Genomic DNA, 16,707 nt, shown 5'->3' on the forward strand with positions numbered 1-16,707 from the left:
GCCCCCCTAAAAACAAGAGAATGGTCCCACACTCCCACCACGAGAAACTTGGAGATGAGTCATCATATGATCCAGAGTCCACGCTCTCACCGGGCCCTACAATCCTCCTCACCTTGTCTTTCTCTTACTCCACAAAACAGGTTTTTCTTATAATTATTATTCTATTCCCACGAATTCTTTATAATACCTATATATTTTACAACACTGAATAATTAATATGTGTGATTTTGAATCAATCAATTTGACAACGACACGAATTTTTCTTTTTCTTTTTCTTTAAGCACATTCGTCTAATTCATTATACTTATTGCGATGGATAATACTGCAAAGACAAAATACAACTTCAGAAAATACAACGACAATAATGGTGGGCTGGTTGTCGCTGGTGCTGAGTCATACGTATATGACGTGCCAGGATCTAGACCGTCCTTTTGGTTCCTGGTCGTAGGTCCTACCTACATGAAACAAATGTTGATTAGGTGGATAACTATAAGCGGCTGGTAGACCAAGGCTTTTTAATTGACAGACAAACTGGATTCCGACATGTGGCAAAACAAGATTGTTCGCATTAGACGGAGAGAGAGAGAGAGAGAGTGGGCTGGCCACGGCCTAAAAAAGGACTGGCTGGTCACGAGGGAAAGGGACTGTTGCTTCAAGGGAGGGCACCTGAGTTAAACTCTTTAGTCTTTATGCATAATAGATGAATTATGTAAAATCATCTAAGATAAATTTAAATATGCTTAGATATTGAGTTGAGTGAAATCAAGTAACCAAACGAGGCCTAAGTGAACCAACGGAGATTTGAACTAGTAGCATAAAACCTCTTTAAAAAAAAAAAAAGGTAAAACAGATGATATTTTGAAAGAGGTCTTCTACACATCTGCTTAATTTTTCACATACACTACACAAGGCGAGATGTGGATTTTTTTTTTTTTTGTAAAGTTAAACGTGCGTTTAAAGAGAAACACTAATAATTAATTAAATCGTTTAACTGTAGACATTTCATCTTCTCTAGAGCGTCTCTCTTTGTTCTTTTCTTTAGTTTTCTTTGATAAATCGTTTATCTGATTGCTCTTCATGTGTTTCTCTCTGTCAATTTGTCTAATTGGATTTTTGCACAGATGAGTACTAGGAGAAAAAGGAGAGCGTTTAGTCTTGATGAGGCTATGGGTTTCTAAACCGTCTATAGCAGAGAAGCCTTTACATCCATACTTGATTCCTCTAATATTGCTTGCTTAGGCTATTGAGAGATGAGTTTTCTCTTTCTCCAATTGGGTTCCACTCGCCGTTGCTGTCTGGACAACCATCGAGAGTCATTTGATTTCTGTGTGAGTGGTCGAGAGGAAAATCTATTTTCAGGGAGGGAGAGTCGAGATGGACCGGAGGAAGAAGGTGGACCCAGTTTGCCACATAGTTTTCGTGTGGCGTGTGATCAGTAGACCAGACTATGAATAGATTTCCTCAGTTTGAAATCAATATACAGTATAAACATTATATTTGAATGGAAACACCAATTATACAAAAGGTTTTATACAGACAAACTTGTGGGGTTCAACGTGGCCTAAAGTGGTCCTCCTCCATACCATTACCATTCCACCCAACACAAATATCTCCAACAACAAAGGCTATCACAAAAAGGACCTACCTACCATTATCTTCAATCTTCTTCGAGGTGGTCGAGAGAAGAGGCTATTATTTCAGGATTAACAAAAAACAAAAAGGGAAAAAGGGAAAAAAAAGGGGGTTAAGATTGGTGGGCCATGCACTATTTACAGCACAAAACTTTGTCTAAAACCATGTGTATGGTAAATAAGGTTCGAGTAATACCATTGAATACAAAGGGACCCACACACCATTTACAGCAAACTGCATATTTCACATCACCGTACACTTCTCTTTTGATTTTGCTTCAGGCTTGGGGGACGAAGACGAGTACGGATTCCGGCCACGGCCATTGTTTCTTGGCACCTGCCAAATGCCATTCGTTCAAGAAATCCATATATTTTCCTTGCAATCATGAGGTAATAAAATCATTGAAGAGGACTAGAAGTCACGCTCTGGTTGATTGTAGAGTATAGTCAAAGCGAACAAAAATTAAAATGAAAGATACTACGGCAGAAACATACCATTTTTATGCGAAATGATGTAAAATTTCGAAAGAAAACCTAATCTCAAATGCTCAACTGAATAAGAGAACCTAATCTCATAGAAAAGATTAACAGCTGAAAGAAAATGCATGGGTTATGACTATCCTTTCACTATCTCCTGACATCATATCAAATGATTGGCAAATAAATAAAAAATTTCTCAATCCCACATTGCGGGATAATAAAAAGATGACAGTTAAAAAATTATAAATAGGATTTCCCTAAAATGTTTATTCAGCAAAAGAAAATACAAGACTTTATATCAAAATGAATTTTTCTAGAACATCTTCAAAAAATATTTCCCCACTGCATTTATATGAGGTATCAGAAGAATAAGAAGTCCCATTAAACAAATTCAGGAAGATATAATCATCCAAAGATTAAACAAACTCTACCTGGGGACCGGTGATCAGCCTTGAACTTCCACCACTAACGGATGGTTGCTGCAAATTTTGTCGTTGTGGTTGTGGTTGTTGCTCAAACTCTTGTTGTTGCAGAGCAATTGCCAATTGCAGATCAGAACTGCCATAACAAAGTATAAATATTTTAACTACAAATTGCAACTCCACCAGCAAGCTATACTCAAAGGTACTAAAGGAAAGAATAAAAAAGAATGAAACAATTCTGAACTTTAATGTCTAGAAAGTAAAACAAGATTGATTTTCACATTTTTCTGATTATATTCAATTATTTTTTTTTATAAGTATTACATTCAATTATATCAGGCATTTAATTATCTCATACTGAAACAATAATTAACAAAAATATTGCACAAGTCATAAAGCCACAGACTGATCCAAATACGAATGGCAGGCAGGTTTGGGGGGAGGGATGAGACACAAAATTCCCATCTCTTCTCATCTCATCATTACACATTTTCAAATCTCCATACAAAATATAATAAACAATTCAACTTTTTCAAATCTCAATTCAACTTTTTTAAATCCCAAAACAATAATAATACTAAAACACTATTTTAAACACTAAAACAAAATACAAAATCCTCATCTAATCTCCCAAACCTGAGTTTTATGATTTTCTTGTATCTTTTTCTCCTACATAAGTTTATTTCTTGTATACTACCAGTATAACTAAGATTGCGCCTTTTAAAGAAGTCTTATCACTCATCAAAAAATGAATGGATCTAGAGGTCATGGGTCTCATCTGTTTTCAAGCAAGAAATAAATAATCAAGTATGCACCAGTAACAAAGTCAAGATAATTACCTAACATCCAAATCCGCTTGTGCAGAGCTATTGATGGTGGCAAGAAAGTCCTGACGTATTGAATTCAAATTAGTATCATGGACAGAACTGCTGTCAAGCTCACAAATCATGTAGGTCCAGAAAACAGAAATACATACAGCAGTGCTGGTCATAGCATTATGTTCATCCCAAGTGTCATTTGAACAACTTTCTACGTTAAATTCCTTAAAATTACCCGTCATGAACAAGGTATCCCCATTGACCTGAAATGAAAAGCATGGGAAGAATTATAATTAGGACATCAAAATTCAATATAACATCAAACTGTCCTAATATTGAAGACACCATTTGGTAATCATTTTGCAAGCATCTTCCCCATTTAGAATCCAAAAAGAAAACAAATCGCACATATTGGATTTCAAAAGCTTCTCCAGTCTTTGCATGGCACTCCGAAAAACTTACATGAAAAGATTTACATAATACATAACTATGGCACCTTCCAACCCTGGAAAGAAGCATAGCCCTGCATTAAACCCATTTCAAGAAAAAAAGAAAGGAAAAAAAAAAATCTACTAAAGATGAAATTACAACACATTGTGACTCTATAAAGAAAGTATTACTCAAGAATCAGCACATCAATCAGGTTTTGACGAGGATTAAAGTAATTACTAAACGTTGAAAACTTGACAATAATTCATAATGTGGCCCACTGAGCCAGAAAAAGATCACAGAGTAAGCAGTTTACCTCGTTTAGTTTTTCCCACACCAAATCAGGCTGATTTATGTAACCTTGGTCTGTAGCTAGAAGATAAAGTTCTCCATCAAGCTGCAATGAGAAGAGATTTGGGTAGCATCTAAGTTTTGACGTTCAGGAGCTGTCAAACCTAAAGCTTATAAAACTACACATGTTTTCTTTAAATTTTCAGCATTAAAAAATGCAACCAGAAGTTCAAAAGCATAATTACTGAACCCTTCTAAAAGAAGAGCCGCAAGGCTCTTACTGACCTTAAACATGGCACTGAAGTGATTATTACGGAAAAAAACACAAAGTTCACGTTCTTTAAGACCATCGCGTAAGCAGAAAAGGCTGCAAAAGCATAAACAAGAATCATGTAGTGAACTTTGTGGTATCCAACATAGCAAAACCCATGGATTAAAAAAGAAACTAGGAGTTATATGGCAAAACAGTAAATCAACATACCCATGAATGGTCAACTGACTAGCATTGTTTTTCAAAAAACTCCTGATAAGCTCACCTAAAGCCAATCAAAAGCAAAAGAGTCTTTCGTTTATATAAATTCAAGATCATATTAACTGGACATTGATAGAAATAGACATTTCACACACATCACATATCAACTTCTTTGATACATCACTGACCTTGTTGTGGAGTGATTTCATCTTTGGACCTCGGACTGCAGTCATCTATGGTGCTTTTGTCAGCTTGTTTCGCAAGAACCATCTCACCTTCATACACAGGCTCCCGGTCCTCAAGAACTGCATTTCTTGATTCCAATATACATTCCTCTCCTTCATATATGGGCTCACTGCCATCAACACTTGAATTCAAAACTTGGGCAGCATCAATGTGCTGAATTCTGCCAATAGGTAAATCTGAATTGGCACTTAGTGAAGATAGGCGTGATAATTCTTCTGCGCCACCACCACCTAGTTTATCTGCAGAGGCATGAACATTGGTTGTAAAAGTGGATTGCTTCCTAACTTCACGCCCTCTAGAAAGGGAAGCAGTTCCACTTTGGAGCATCGTGTCAACACCATTATTCTCGAACACATCAATGTGGAGGGTACTTTCTTCAGATTCCACAAAAGCTGACCGATCAAGGTGGACTCCCACATCAGTCTTTAAGGATGAAGTAGCTGCTTGCCTTGTATTATTTTGTACAGAAATAAGATCATTGCCATTGCTTCTGGCATTGCAGTCATCAAATGCAGACAGTTCCAGTTTAGGGAAATTGTTGTCTTCAACGCCAACACACTTCTCCAATTCATCTACAGGCATAACATCCTTGAGGCGCACACTTTCATATGACCTGACAGTTTGAGTCCCTCCATTAATATTGTCTAGAAGACTATCACCCACTGAAGTTGGCATTTCAGCCTCAGTCTGCTTCAATGCTCTCAAAATCTCTGCTTCCTCTTCAAGGTCTCCTTTTCTCGCTTTCTGGTGATCAGTGACCGGACACGGAGAATCATCAAAAGATGTAGCTTTTGAAAGGCATGGAGAAGGAACTCCTAAAGTTGCAGTTGTTGCAGCAGCAAAATCAACGCAATCTTCTTCAAGGTTGATCTTAGATATTGCCTCCATATTGTGCGTTTCAAGGGCTACAAGCTCTCCTGTGAGTGCATTGTAGGACTTTGACCCAATAGCAATAGCAGTATCACTATCCTGAAAAATATGGAAGCTTTTTTTGGATCAGGTAGGTTTGGGGAGTGAGATGAGAATTTTTAGTTTTAGATGAAAGTTTAAAATATTATTTTTAAATATTATTATTGTTTTGGGATTTGAGAAAGTTGAATTGTTTATTATATTTTGCTGGGAGTTTGGGAAAGTTGTAATGATGAGATGAGATGAGAAATACCTAACTAGAAAAAGGAAAAAGATCTAGGAGATCTTGAAAAGTATAAATAGAAAAGGCAGCACCATTCTCGGCCGCTATCCAATGACACAGGGTTTTGAGAAAGAATGTCTTGAGGTCTAACATCAACTTCTCATAATCTTTGAAACTGAGTTCATTTCTCTCTTTCTCCAATACACATTGTTTTTTACAATTAACAATACCACTTCCATCGAAAAAGAGCTAGGGAAGAAACCCAAGTACACTGGGGGTATACATAGGCAAAACACCTACTTTAAGGAAGGTTAGGGAAATCACCACATAAGCATGGTGAGTTCAGGTTCCACACAATGCAGATTGATGACTACCAAACTGTTCTTTTCAACATGTTAGAAGATCCACCATTGGACAAAGGACCCAATCTATTCTGATAGAAGGCAAAAGGTTATGTTCACGAGACCATTAAACACCAGGGATTGATGAAACCTATGAGAACCACTAGATAGATTTTCTCTTGTATACATCTTGTGTAGTTGGGCTTTGTGTGATACCCAGTACTGAGTACTGACAGATGTGTGTAGGTGGTGTATGAGATCCCACATTGCTTGGGATGGAGAAGTTCTTGCTCCTCATAATGGTTCCAACGAGGCTCCAATTGTGCCATTGATTAGTCTTTTTGAAGTAGTAGCTCGGGCTTTCCCTTGGGGCATTACACTATTGTCTTTTGAGTTCTTCAATAAACTTCTCAATTACTTATCAAAGAGAGAGAGAGAGAACCAATAGATAGATGACAACAGAAAACATTAAGGTAAAGCATGACCATCCAAATTCTTGATAAGAGCACAAAAAATGACCAATGAGAGGTTTGCAAGTTAAATATTCTGTAGAAGGACAAACTAGATATATAGGGCATGCAAAATTGTAGGAATCCTATTGCAAATCATCAAACCCATTGAGTAGAAGAAACATCAGTATTTTTTTATTTTTTATAAGGGTAGAGTAAACATCAGTATTATTCCATCATAAGAGCAACCCGAACTAGTCTCTGTAGAAACCATGCTAAATAGTATGAAATAGTATGTATGACGCCAGAAAGGTGCAAACCTGTGGATCAACTATCCAGCCATGATATAGTGGAATATCCAGTAGATCAAAAATGGCACACTCCGGAGTAAACTCAAAATCATCTATTCTGCAGGTATTACAGAACATATGGTCAAGACTGTAAGGAAAACAACAACAAAATGATCTACAAAAGAATAAAAAGCTTCAAACCTCCTAAATTTTAGGTTCACATCAATGCCAGTTGCAAGTCGAGGAAGCAGATCGATTGCATCAGCAATGTTCTGTTGTTGATTTTCAACATAGCCTGCATCCTTATTCTGCAACATAAGAAGAAAAACAGTTCATTTAGGTACACCAGCAAATTGCTGGCTTATTAGTGACAAAGAGATAGTGATCTTACATTGAAATTACTGTTGGAATCAATTAATCTTTCCGCAACTAATGAAAGCAATTTTTCCTGTGATACTTCCACAGTATCCGGACTCAAATTCAAGTTATTCCTTAGCAAAAGAACATTACCTGCAGCAACCCTGAGAGTAAACCACCTACTTGGCGGTAAATACTAACAAGAAAGACCCAAGAAGATAAGCGCAACAATTAAGTACAGTAGGTTTTTAAATTACATGAAAAAATAATATCATTTGGACAAGCATCACGTGGAAAGATTATTCCCAATCAACTTTCCATAAAAACAGAACCGTTGACTAACACTAGCAAATTATTTCAAATCCAAATTCAGACTGAAACAGCATTAGGTGATAATGGAGAAAATCACATTTTGAATTTTCGCCTCAACGTTTTGACAGAAAATTATACAATTATGGAATTTCATTGGCCCTTGTACAGTTTCCAAGAAACCAAAAAAAATTAAAAAAGGGGGGAGGAAGGGGGAAGGAAAGTTTTAGAAAGTTTAGAGCTCAAGGGTTCTATCAATTCAGATTTCTCAAATGGTAAAATAGATGGTTTCAACTCCAAGTCAGCTCCTATTACTCCCTCGGATAAATAAATAAATTGGGAAAAGGAAAATGAGCAAAACGGAGTGGTGCAAGAAGCAAAGATGCTAAATATTGAAAACTGAAGATCTTTAATAATAATTTTATTGAATACAAAAAGAGCAGTTTAACTTCAATGAACATTACTTCCACCAATTTTTTTCCTGAAATAAAAATTATAAAACTATTAATGATTAATACCTTAGAGGATGCTAATGAGATGATAGAATCACACAGAATTCAGATAACTATGAGACCAAACATAAATAAAAAAAATAAACTATCACCAAGAGATTCAATTTCATTTATTTTGCCAATTTTTCCCATCAAACTTACAGATTACCGGAGAAGGAAAATAGTAGAAATGAGAGTCACAGAGAGAAGAAAAAGCCAATAGGGTTCCTATGTACACAGGAAGTATACAAAATAAACACCTAATAACATTCTAGAAACAAAAAACAAAAACAAAAATTCACTAGCAGACCCTCCATTAAGCACAATGGCGGAAAACCATTGAAGTAAAGAATACACAAAAAATTTCCAGATTTCCTCTACAGTACGCTCATTATTAAAGCACCACTCATTCCTTTTCCACCAAATACACCACATAAGACACAAAGGAACCATCTTCCACACAGCAGCCACTTGAGGACAGCTATGAAGCCCATTCCAACACGCAAGTAAATCCACTACTTTCATAGGCATTACCCAGGCCAGCCTAGCTCTGCAAAAAAGGCCATCCCACAAAGCCTTAGCCACCTCATAGTGTAGAAGTAAATGATCCACTGATTCACCATGTTTCTTACACATGAAACACCATTCCATAACAACCAAGCCACACTTCCTCAAATTATCGATCGTCAAAATTTTCCCAAGTGATATTGTCCATATAAAAAAAAATGACTTTGGACGGCACGTGAGACCTCCAAATACACTTCCAAGGAAAATAAGTGCAATGCTGGACAGTCAACGCTTTATAATATGACCAAACTGAAAACTTTTTACTCCCCGTATGCTTCCATAACATTATGTCCCTCTCATTACCTCCAATACCCAGAGAATACAAGAAGCTGAAAAAATCCGCATCCTCACCAAGTTCCCAATCCTAAACAGCTCTAATAAAACAAACATCCCACTGCAAGGCTCTATTAGAACGGATCAACAAATCTGAAACGGATGCACGCTGATTAGCTACCATGCGAAAAATAGCCGGGAACACTCTAAAAAGAGCATGCTCACCACACCAAACATCAAACCAAAAACGGATCCTTGAACCCTCTCCAACAACAAAATTAATATGTTTAACGAAATCCTCCCACCCCTTCCTAATGAATTTCCAAAGGCTCACACCATAAGTCCCCCTAACTTCCTTAGAACACCAACCCCCCAATCACCTGCATATTTCCGATCAATAACCCCCCTCATAACAATTCCTCTTCCAATTGATTCCTCCACAACCACTTCCCCAATAGAGCCTTATTAAAACTACTCAACTTTCATCTCTTATTAATCCTTTTCATTGATAAAAATAAAAAATAAAATAAAAAATAAAAAACTATTCAACTTTCGAACCCCCAAACCTCCATTTGCAATATTCCAGCTCACAAGATGAAATTTATTCTCCTCTCCCACTCCACCCCACAAAAATGCACAAAATAACTTCTCAACCGGGTTTTCCACTCCTATAGGCAATGAGAATGAAGAAAGATAATAAGTCAGAAGGTTGGAAATAGTACTTTTGATAAGAGTAATTCTACCACGTTTTGACCAATATTTTCTCAATCTTTTCAACCACCCCATCCCAAATATTCTTAGCCTTGAAGGACGCCCCCAACGGAAGACACCTCACCTCTAACAATACCTAATACAACTAATGGACTAATGTATGGTAATTTTTAACTTTTCTGGAAAGCGGAACATCTAACAGAAGACTCAATATTTCAGTCATCTTTTGTTAATTTAGGTCCCATTTGGATGTTGAAACGTACTGAGATTAACTCAGTTCAGTCTAATTTTAAACTGAATCTAACATCCAAACATTCAACTCTTAAATCACTAAGCATCACTCAATTCAAAACCTCTTTACACATTAAACCTACAACATTTTTTAACTCAACACCTCTTTACACGCGGGACTCACAACCTTTTTCAACTTCTCATAAATATATCTAAACTCATCTTAACATCCAAACACATCTAAACTCATCTTAGGTGGGTCCCACAAAACTCATTCCACAATCTTAACTCACAACTATTCATATAGAACTCAACTCATCTCATCTCATCTCAACTCAGCTCAACATCCAAATGGGACCTTAATTTACTTAGCAACCTAATGGACAATAAAGAAGAAAAATGAAACATCATGTTATGAACCCACTAGGTAAAACTCACCCTTGAAAACTAGCTTACAAGGGAAGGGTGCTTAGGGCTTATAAACCATCAACTAATCTCATACTTAGCCAATGTGGGATCGTAACAACCACCACGCTCCGCAACCGACGTCCACAGCGGTCCCAGCGCTCACACGGGCTGGCTGTGCGCTAGGTCTTTTTCCTAACTCCGGGCGAACACTGTCATGCTGGCATCACCCCCGTGCCGCACGATTGCAACCGTCGCAACATGACCTTAGATGTGGGGTGACTCTGATACCATTTGTTATGAACCCACTAGGTAAAACTCACCCTTAAAAACTAGCTTACAAGGGAAGGGTGCCTAGGGGCATATAAACCATCAACTAATCTCATACTTAGTCAATGTGGGATCGTAATACATCACAATGAGTATGTGGGAGCAAGAGAGAATAGAAACCCTAAAAAAACCCTAATATCACGATCTTTACTAGGAAAGTGAATCAAGGTATGATAATTATAAAGATAAATCTCGATCTTGGCGCAAAATATTCAACAAGACTTATCAAAAAAAAATATTCAACAAGAATCCATCTTCATCCTGGGAAGCAGAACATCCAACAGAAGTCCCGAAATCTCAGTCCTCTTCCTCTAGGTTCATTACTGAGCAGACAATAAAGAAGAAAAATGAATCATCAACATGTGTGCGGAAGCGAGGGAATAGAAAGTAGAAACCCTAAAAATGAAAAACAAACCTAATAGCACGATCTTTACTCGGAAAGTGGATCAAGGCATGATAATTAAAATGATATATCTTGATTCTTGGCGCAGAATATTCAACAAGAAACCATCAAGTATGAAATTAATTGAGTATCCAATCAATCATCTCCTTTCACGTTTAGTCGACAAGAAGTTGTAGGAAAGCGGGAGGAAAATCTACATCTAAATTTTCCAATTCGGACAATACCTAACTACCCCTAGCGCATACCATTCCCCTACGATTGCCACGAAATTCTCGACTTCCTCTAAAATCAAACCAAACATTCTTTCTCCAGTTCCACAGAACCAAACCAGCCAAGAAAATAAAAAGTAGAAAATACTCGGAAAAAAACTAGAGGGGGAGCGAGACAGATGAAAGTACAAATGGCAAGAAGAGGGCAGGGGCCATTGTCGTTTTGGAGGACAATAGGGGTGGTGCGTCCCAAGAATTGAATGAACTTGGTCTTGTGCACGCACTCCTTCACTTGCTGTTCCTGCCGCTGCTGTGCTTCTTCGGGGGAAGGCGACGGCGACGCCATTTCCGCCAGAGATTTTAGCGACGGAGTGCTCACGCACTCGGGGTTTCTAACTTCCCGTTTTGTCTACCGTCTACACAGAGAGAGAGAGAGAGAGAGAGAGGGGGGGGGGAGGTAAGTAGGAACGGTATATGAAAGGAAGATGACGAGACTCTACGGTGTGTTGGGACGGTGAGTTAAGATACAATGAATTGGGATAAAAGTAAAAAATTAAATATTTATTATTTAAAATTTAGAAAAATATGTTATTCATTATATATGAAAATTTATAAAAATTATAATAATAAAATAAAATAAGATAAATAATTTCTTGTATTCAAGTGAGGGTTAAAATTTAAATATGATCAACCCACTTATATATATATTTAATAATTAAGAAAGTGATTATTAATAAATTGATATTGATATGTTATCTTTTTTTAATGATTAATAATGTTTAAAAAATACTTTACAAAAAATAAACTTATTTACACTGATGTATATATTTAGGATATACATCTTAATATTGTCAATATCAAAAGGGGCAATGCTAAGCCTCTTGATTCTGGGTTCCGATAATGGATCTCGATAAGTGTAATTTTTTTTTATATATATTTTTTAGTCTCCTTAAATATTTAAAAAAATAACAATATAATTAAAAAAATACTTTTTTATTCGTTAAGTAACAAAAAAAAAATCGAGATCCATTGTCGGTGACTTCAATATTTTCCTTGTCCAAATGCTTTTAATGGTTATTATCGCGGTAATAAAATTAAAGTTTGTAATATTAATTTTTTTTTTTCAAGTCAAGTTATATATTTATTGTCATAATGTTAATCGTGAGATTTATGATTCTTTTGAACACTTATAATATCTTATATTATTTGTAAATGGTATTAAAATAGTTTGTGAATAGTAAATAAATAGTTTGAGTTAAAATATTTTATTGAATTTTAGAAAATGAGAAAAAAAAAGATTAATATTAATGTTATAAAGTTAAAAAATGCTTGAATATTAATTTTTAATATTAATTTTATTTTAAAATTTGAAATAATTATATTATTTTATATTTTGTTTTAAAGTTTATAAAAATTATAATTATTAGATAATAATTATATGAAATAATTGAAAAATATTTGTATTTGAATATTATTTAAAAATGAAATATCTAAGAATATCTTATTACACAACAAGGCCTTAATTATGTTGAATATATGGTGATAAATACATATTGGGCAATGAGTAATATTACTATGTCCCATAATTTATACCATTCATTTTATCTTATTAATATGACAAGGACAATTTATATCACTCACTTTATCCTACTGACAGGACACCACTTGGCTTACTAACAAAATTAAAAATACAAACATAAAAAGGTTGAGGGAATGAACGGTTTAAGTTTTATTATTTTTATATTTTCGAGCATCATTTTATTTTAAATATATATTTTTTAAATTTTGTAATGAGTCACGGGAAACTATTTTGTGGTGTCACATCAATAGACAAAATGAGTTATATAAACTAAGAGGTATGGTAGTATTAGTCATTGGCCAATATATATTTATATTGAATGATATATATTTTTTTAAGGCAGAATAAACACAATTTATTCATAACGGGACATTATAATTTTAACTTGAGATATACATAATACAAGTCAACTATTATTTTTAAGGTTCTCCAATACGCAAATTTTTTTGTGACTGACATGGTCTATCTATTGTTATAACTCTTTATAGACAAACCATCTGAAAGATATCACTCTGTCCTAAGACAAATTTAATAAACTCTACATTTTGTCTTAAGACAGAATTAAGCAATTTCACATTTTGTCTAAAACGGAGTAGAGGACACACTCTATGAACAAAAATTCAAGAGATTATGTGTTTTTTTAACCTAAAACGAAGGAAATAACAGAAAACATAAAATATACAAGAAAAATAACGAATTACAGTTTGAAAAATTGTAGATTTGTATTTTCAACTTTAGAGGAAATAAAAAATACAAATACTAAAATGGTGGCACGTCTAAAAATATGACGGAACATCAAGTCTGAAGAAAACGATAATCCTGATCCCAAAAAACACACAAGATACATAAAAATGAATACTTTTATGATTACAAAATATTAACAAATTAATAATTATTATGATTGGTCATCCACCAAAGAATGTCCATTGTTATCACGTATCCAAGAGTTATTCACAAAAGGTGCATGGGGCCAGGGCATCACGGGCAGGACGTGTTCCCATTTCTCTAATCTTGCATTTCCTCCGTTTTAATAGCCAAATGGCAATATAGAAATATTCTAAAATTCTTTATCAAATTTTAGGTTAATAAAGGTTAAAATTGAAAGTGAGAGAAATAAACATAGAATAATATTAGCATATCCTCTCATTTTATCTCTTCATTTTGACTGCTGATGTATTTATTTATTCTTTACTTACTGATTAAGAAAATGATTATTAATATATTGATTTTTTTTTATAATTTTTAAAATTTTTTAAAGATATTAAAAAAATGAAAAATAAAAAAAAAATTTTGAGTTTTACCTAGACGGCACGTTAGCAATCACTACTAATCGGAAACCTAATATTACTCATAAACACATGAAATAAGTTCAATAGTATTTATTGGACATTTAATGCTGCGTGAACAATTCGTTGAGGCAATTATAAACGTTACAGAGTTAATTTATGTGTCAATCTCTTTTCTATTTTAATATCGAACTTCGAGAAATCCAAATTTTACTTGAATAAGGATGAGATTTTTTTCAATTCAGTCCCGTCCATACATGGGCAATGTGGCAATATGTTCGATACTTCCGTCCATGGGCTGGACATTGGGTAAAGAGTAAATGGATTACACAAAGTATCTTCAGGAGCTTTGGGAATATTCATGGGAATATTCAAGTATTCAACCATTCCCATAAGAAAAAGTAGACATTAGGGTAATCAGGCTCAAAGCCATTTAAGCTGAAAGGCCCAAAGTAATTAAAGCCTTTATACTTTCACAATATCTGGGCCCCCACCACTCTATCCGGCAATAATCTCAAGCGTTACTTTATACTTTTTGTTTCCCTTTCCTTTTATTATTATGATCGAGTCGTCCAGGGGACCAGGGGTTTAGCTGGTTCAGAGTAATGTGAGTAGAAATACTTTAATTCTATAAACAGACGTAACTTAATGTAATTACTAATTCGTTAATTCATAAATTTATTTTTATTATAAGAATAAATATAAATAGAAGTCACTATTGAGAGCATCAATTTTACACACATGATGTGATATCATATAGACTACACATCTCTCAAAGTGAGTATTGTGAACAATCAACTAGAAGCAGTCATGCAGTGAGTGTAAAGTGTATACTGCTATAATAACTTCTGTCTAATGTTACTCTTATTATAAATTAAACTTAACTGATTATACAAAATTATATTAATTTATACGATTATTTTTGTGTAATCTCTTTATGATTACAGCAGTTATATAATGCGAGAGCACATTCACGCCATGGGATAAGATGGAAAAAAGATAGCATTTTAGGTTCAATGGGTTTTTTAACAAAAAAAAATAAAAAATAAAGTTCGCAAGCCTTAGACTGTATCTATACTACAAAATACATTCACGCCATTATCTGGTGTCCAAAATGTGGTCAGAACTCACCGGTACTAGCGAAACTACTCGTGTCTCGCGGTCCTATTGCTTGCCGTATTGAGCTGGTGGCCATTCTCCAATCTTCATCGGACCTTATTTTCGGAGGATGTGTTTATGTCTCATTCATTTATTTATGTGTTTTCCCAATAAAAGACCTTTGAAAGGATAAAAAGTGGTCTTTTATCTTAAAAGTGGACTTGGGAGTTGTGAGTGATGATCAAATTAAATGACGTGTGATTAAATGATAGATTGAAATATAATAAATAATTTTAAATTATATAATATCTTATTATAAAATGATGTGAAAATAAAGATAAGTAAAAAAAATTATTAAAGACAGGATTTCGTTTGAGCACTAGATAGTGGAGTGACTAGCACTAGTCTCCAAGTGGCCCCAGCACTCTCAATGGTGAAGAGGAATTTTCCTCTCCCATAAAGAGTTGAAAGTTCAATGGGAGGGCTTGCCGCTTGTCCCAACTAATTATATAATTTAATTTTAAAAAAAATTTAAACTTTAAATTCTATAAATATGATAAGAATATAATAGAAGAGTGATGCTAGAGTCACCGCTGGTGGCTCATGCTAGAAGCCACTGCTGGCTCTAGCGTGTATTTTTTTATGTATTTTTTTTATAATTATTTTTATATAGATGTTTTTAACAATTTTAAATATTTTAAAAAAAATTTTATAATATTATTAAAAAACACTTCCTTAATCATGAAATAAAAAAAATATTAAAAAATACTTCTTTAATCACGAAGTAAAAAAAATATTAAAAAATATTTTTTTAATCACGAAGTAAAATAAAAAAATAAATTTTTTTTTACTTCATAATTAAGGAAGTATTTTTTAATAATATTATAATTTTATTTATTTATTTTTTAATATTTAAAATTATTAAAAACATCTATATAAAATTAATTGTAAAAAAAATATATAAAAAACACATAATAGAACCAGCGGTGACTCCCAATGGTGCGGTGGCTCTCTCATTTTCCTATAATAGAATAACAATTATAACAAGAATGCATAATTTGTTTTCGGATAATGATACTTGTCTCTCAAACTTGTCGTTCAAATATTTTATTTTATTTTTTATTTGATAATTAAATATATATAAAATATTTAAAAAAAAAAAAGTACTAGCAGCCGGAAGCCCACCTTTTTGCCTACTAGCTTTGTCCTTTGTTTTTTCATTTAGAGATGGTTTAGATTGAAAATGAATTAATTATCTTATTATTATTCATAAATTTCAGTACATAAATTTTATTTTTAATCATAATTTATCTCATCTCTCGTCAAACTAAAATGTTAATTTTAATTTCCTAAACATTATTTCTTTCAAGTTCTTTAAATTATTTTTTAAACAATTTTATCTCTTTTAAAAAAGTTTTGCAGGACTTTCACGGGCATTGATGGGAGTGGTAGCCACG

General features: G+C 34.1%; 1 protein-coding gene across 3 annotated transcripts; it reads right to left on the reverse strand.

Moving 5' to 3' along the window:
- Nucleotides 1-1,470: 1,470 nt before the first annotated feature.
- Nucleotides 1,471-11,770, reverse strand: LOC108990852 (ubiquitin carboxyl-terminal hydrolase MINDY-1-like). 3 transcript variants are annotated; one of them, XM_018964945.2, is made up of 12 exons: nt 11,477-11,770; nt 7,393-7,511; nt 7,203-7,309; nt 7,032-7,119; nt 4,732-5,758; nt 4,553-4,607; nt 4,357-4,438; nt 4,097-4,177; nt 3,510-3,614; nt 3,373-3,422; nt 2,543-2,669; nt 1,471-1,968 (listed from the first exon to the last, which is right to left on the reverse strand). In XM_018964945.2, exons 1-12 carry the CDS (start codon nt 11,631-11,633, stop codon nt 1,876-1,878), a joined length of 2,091 nt encoding a protein of 696 aa, XP_018820490.1. In that variant the 5' UTR covers nt 11,634-11,770; the 3' UTR covers nt 1,471-1,875. The 3 variants fall into 3 exon arrangements, with proteins under 3 accessions (XP_018820490.1, XP_018820491.1, XP_035549872.1); XM_035693979.1 differs by having other exon boundaries at nt 1,897-2,007; nt 11,477-11,741; XM_018964946.2 differs by lacking the exon at nt 7,393-7,511 and having other exon boundaries at nt 1,479-1,968; nt 11,477-11,614.
- Nucleotides 11,771-16,707: the final 4,937 nt, after the last annotated feature.

Source organism: Juglans regia, chromosome 9 (assembly GCF_001411555.2).
Source record: "Juglans regia cultivar Chandler chromosome 9, Walnut 2.0, whole genome shotgun sequence".
Lineage (NCBI taxonomy): Eukaryota > Viridiplantae > Streptophyta > Magnoliopsida > Fagales > Juglandaceae > Juglans > Juglans regia.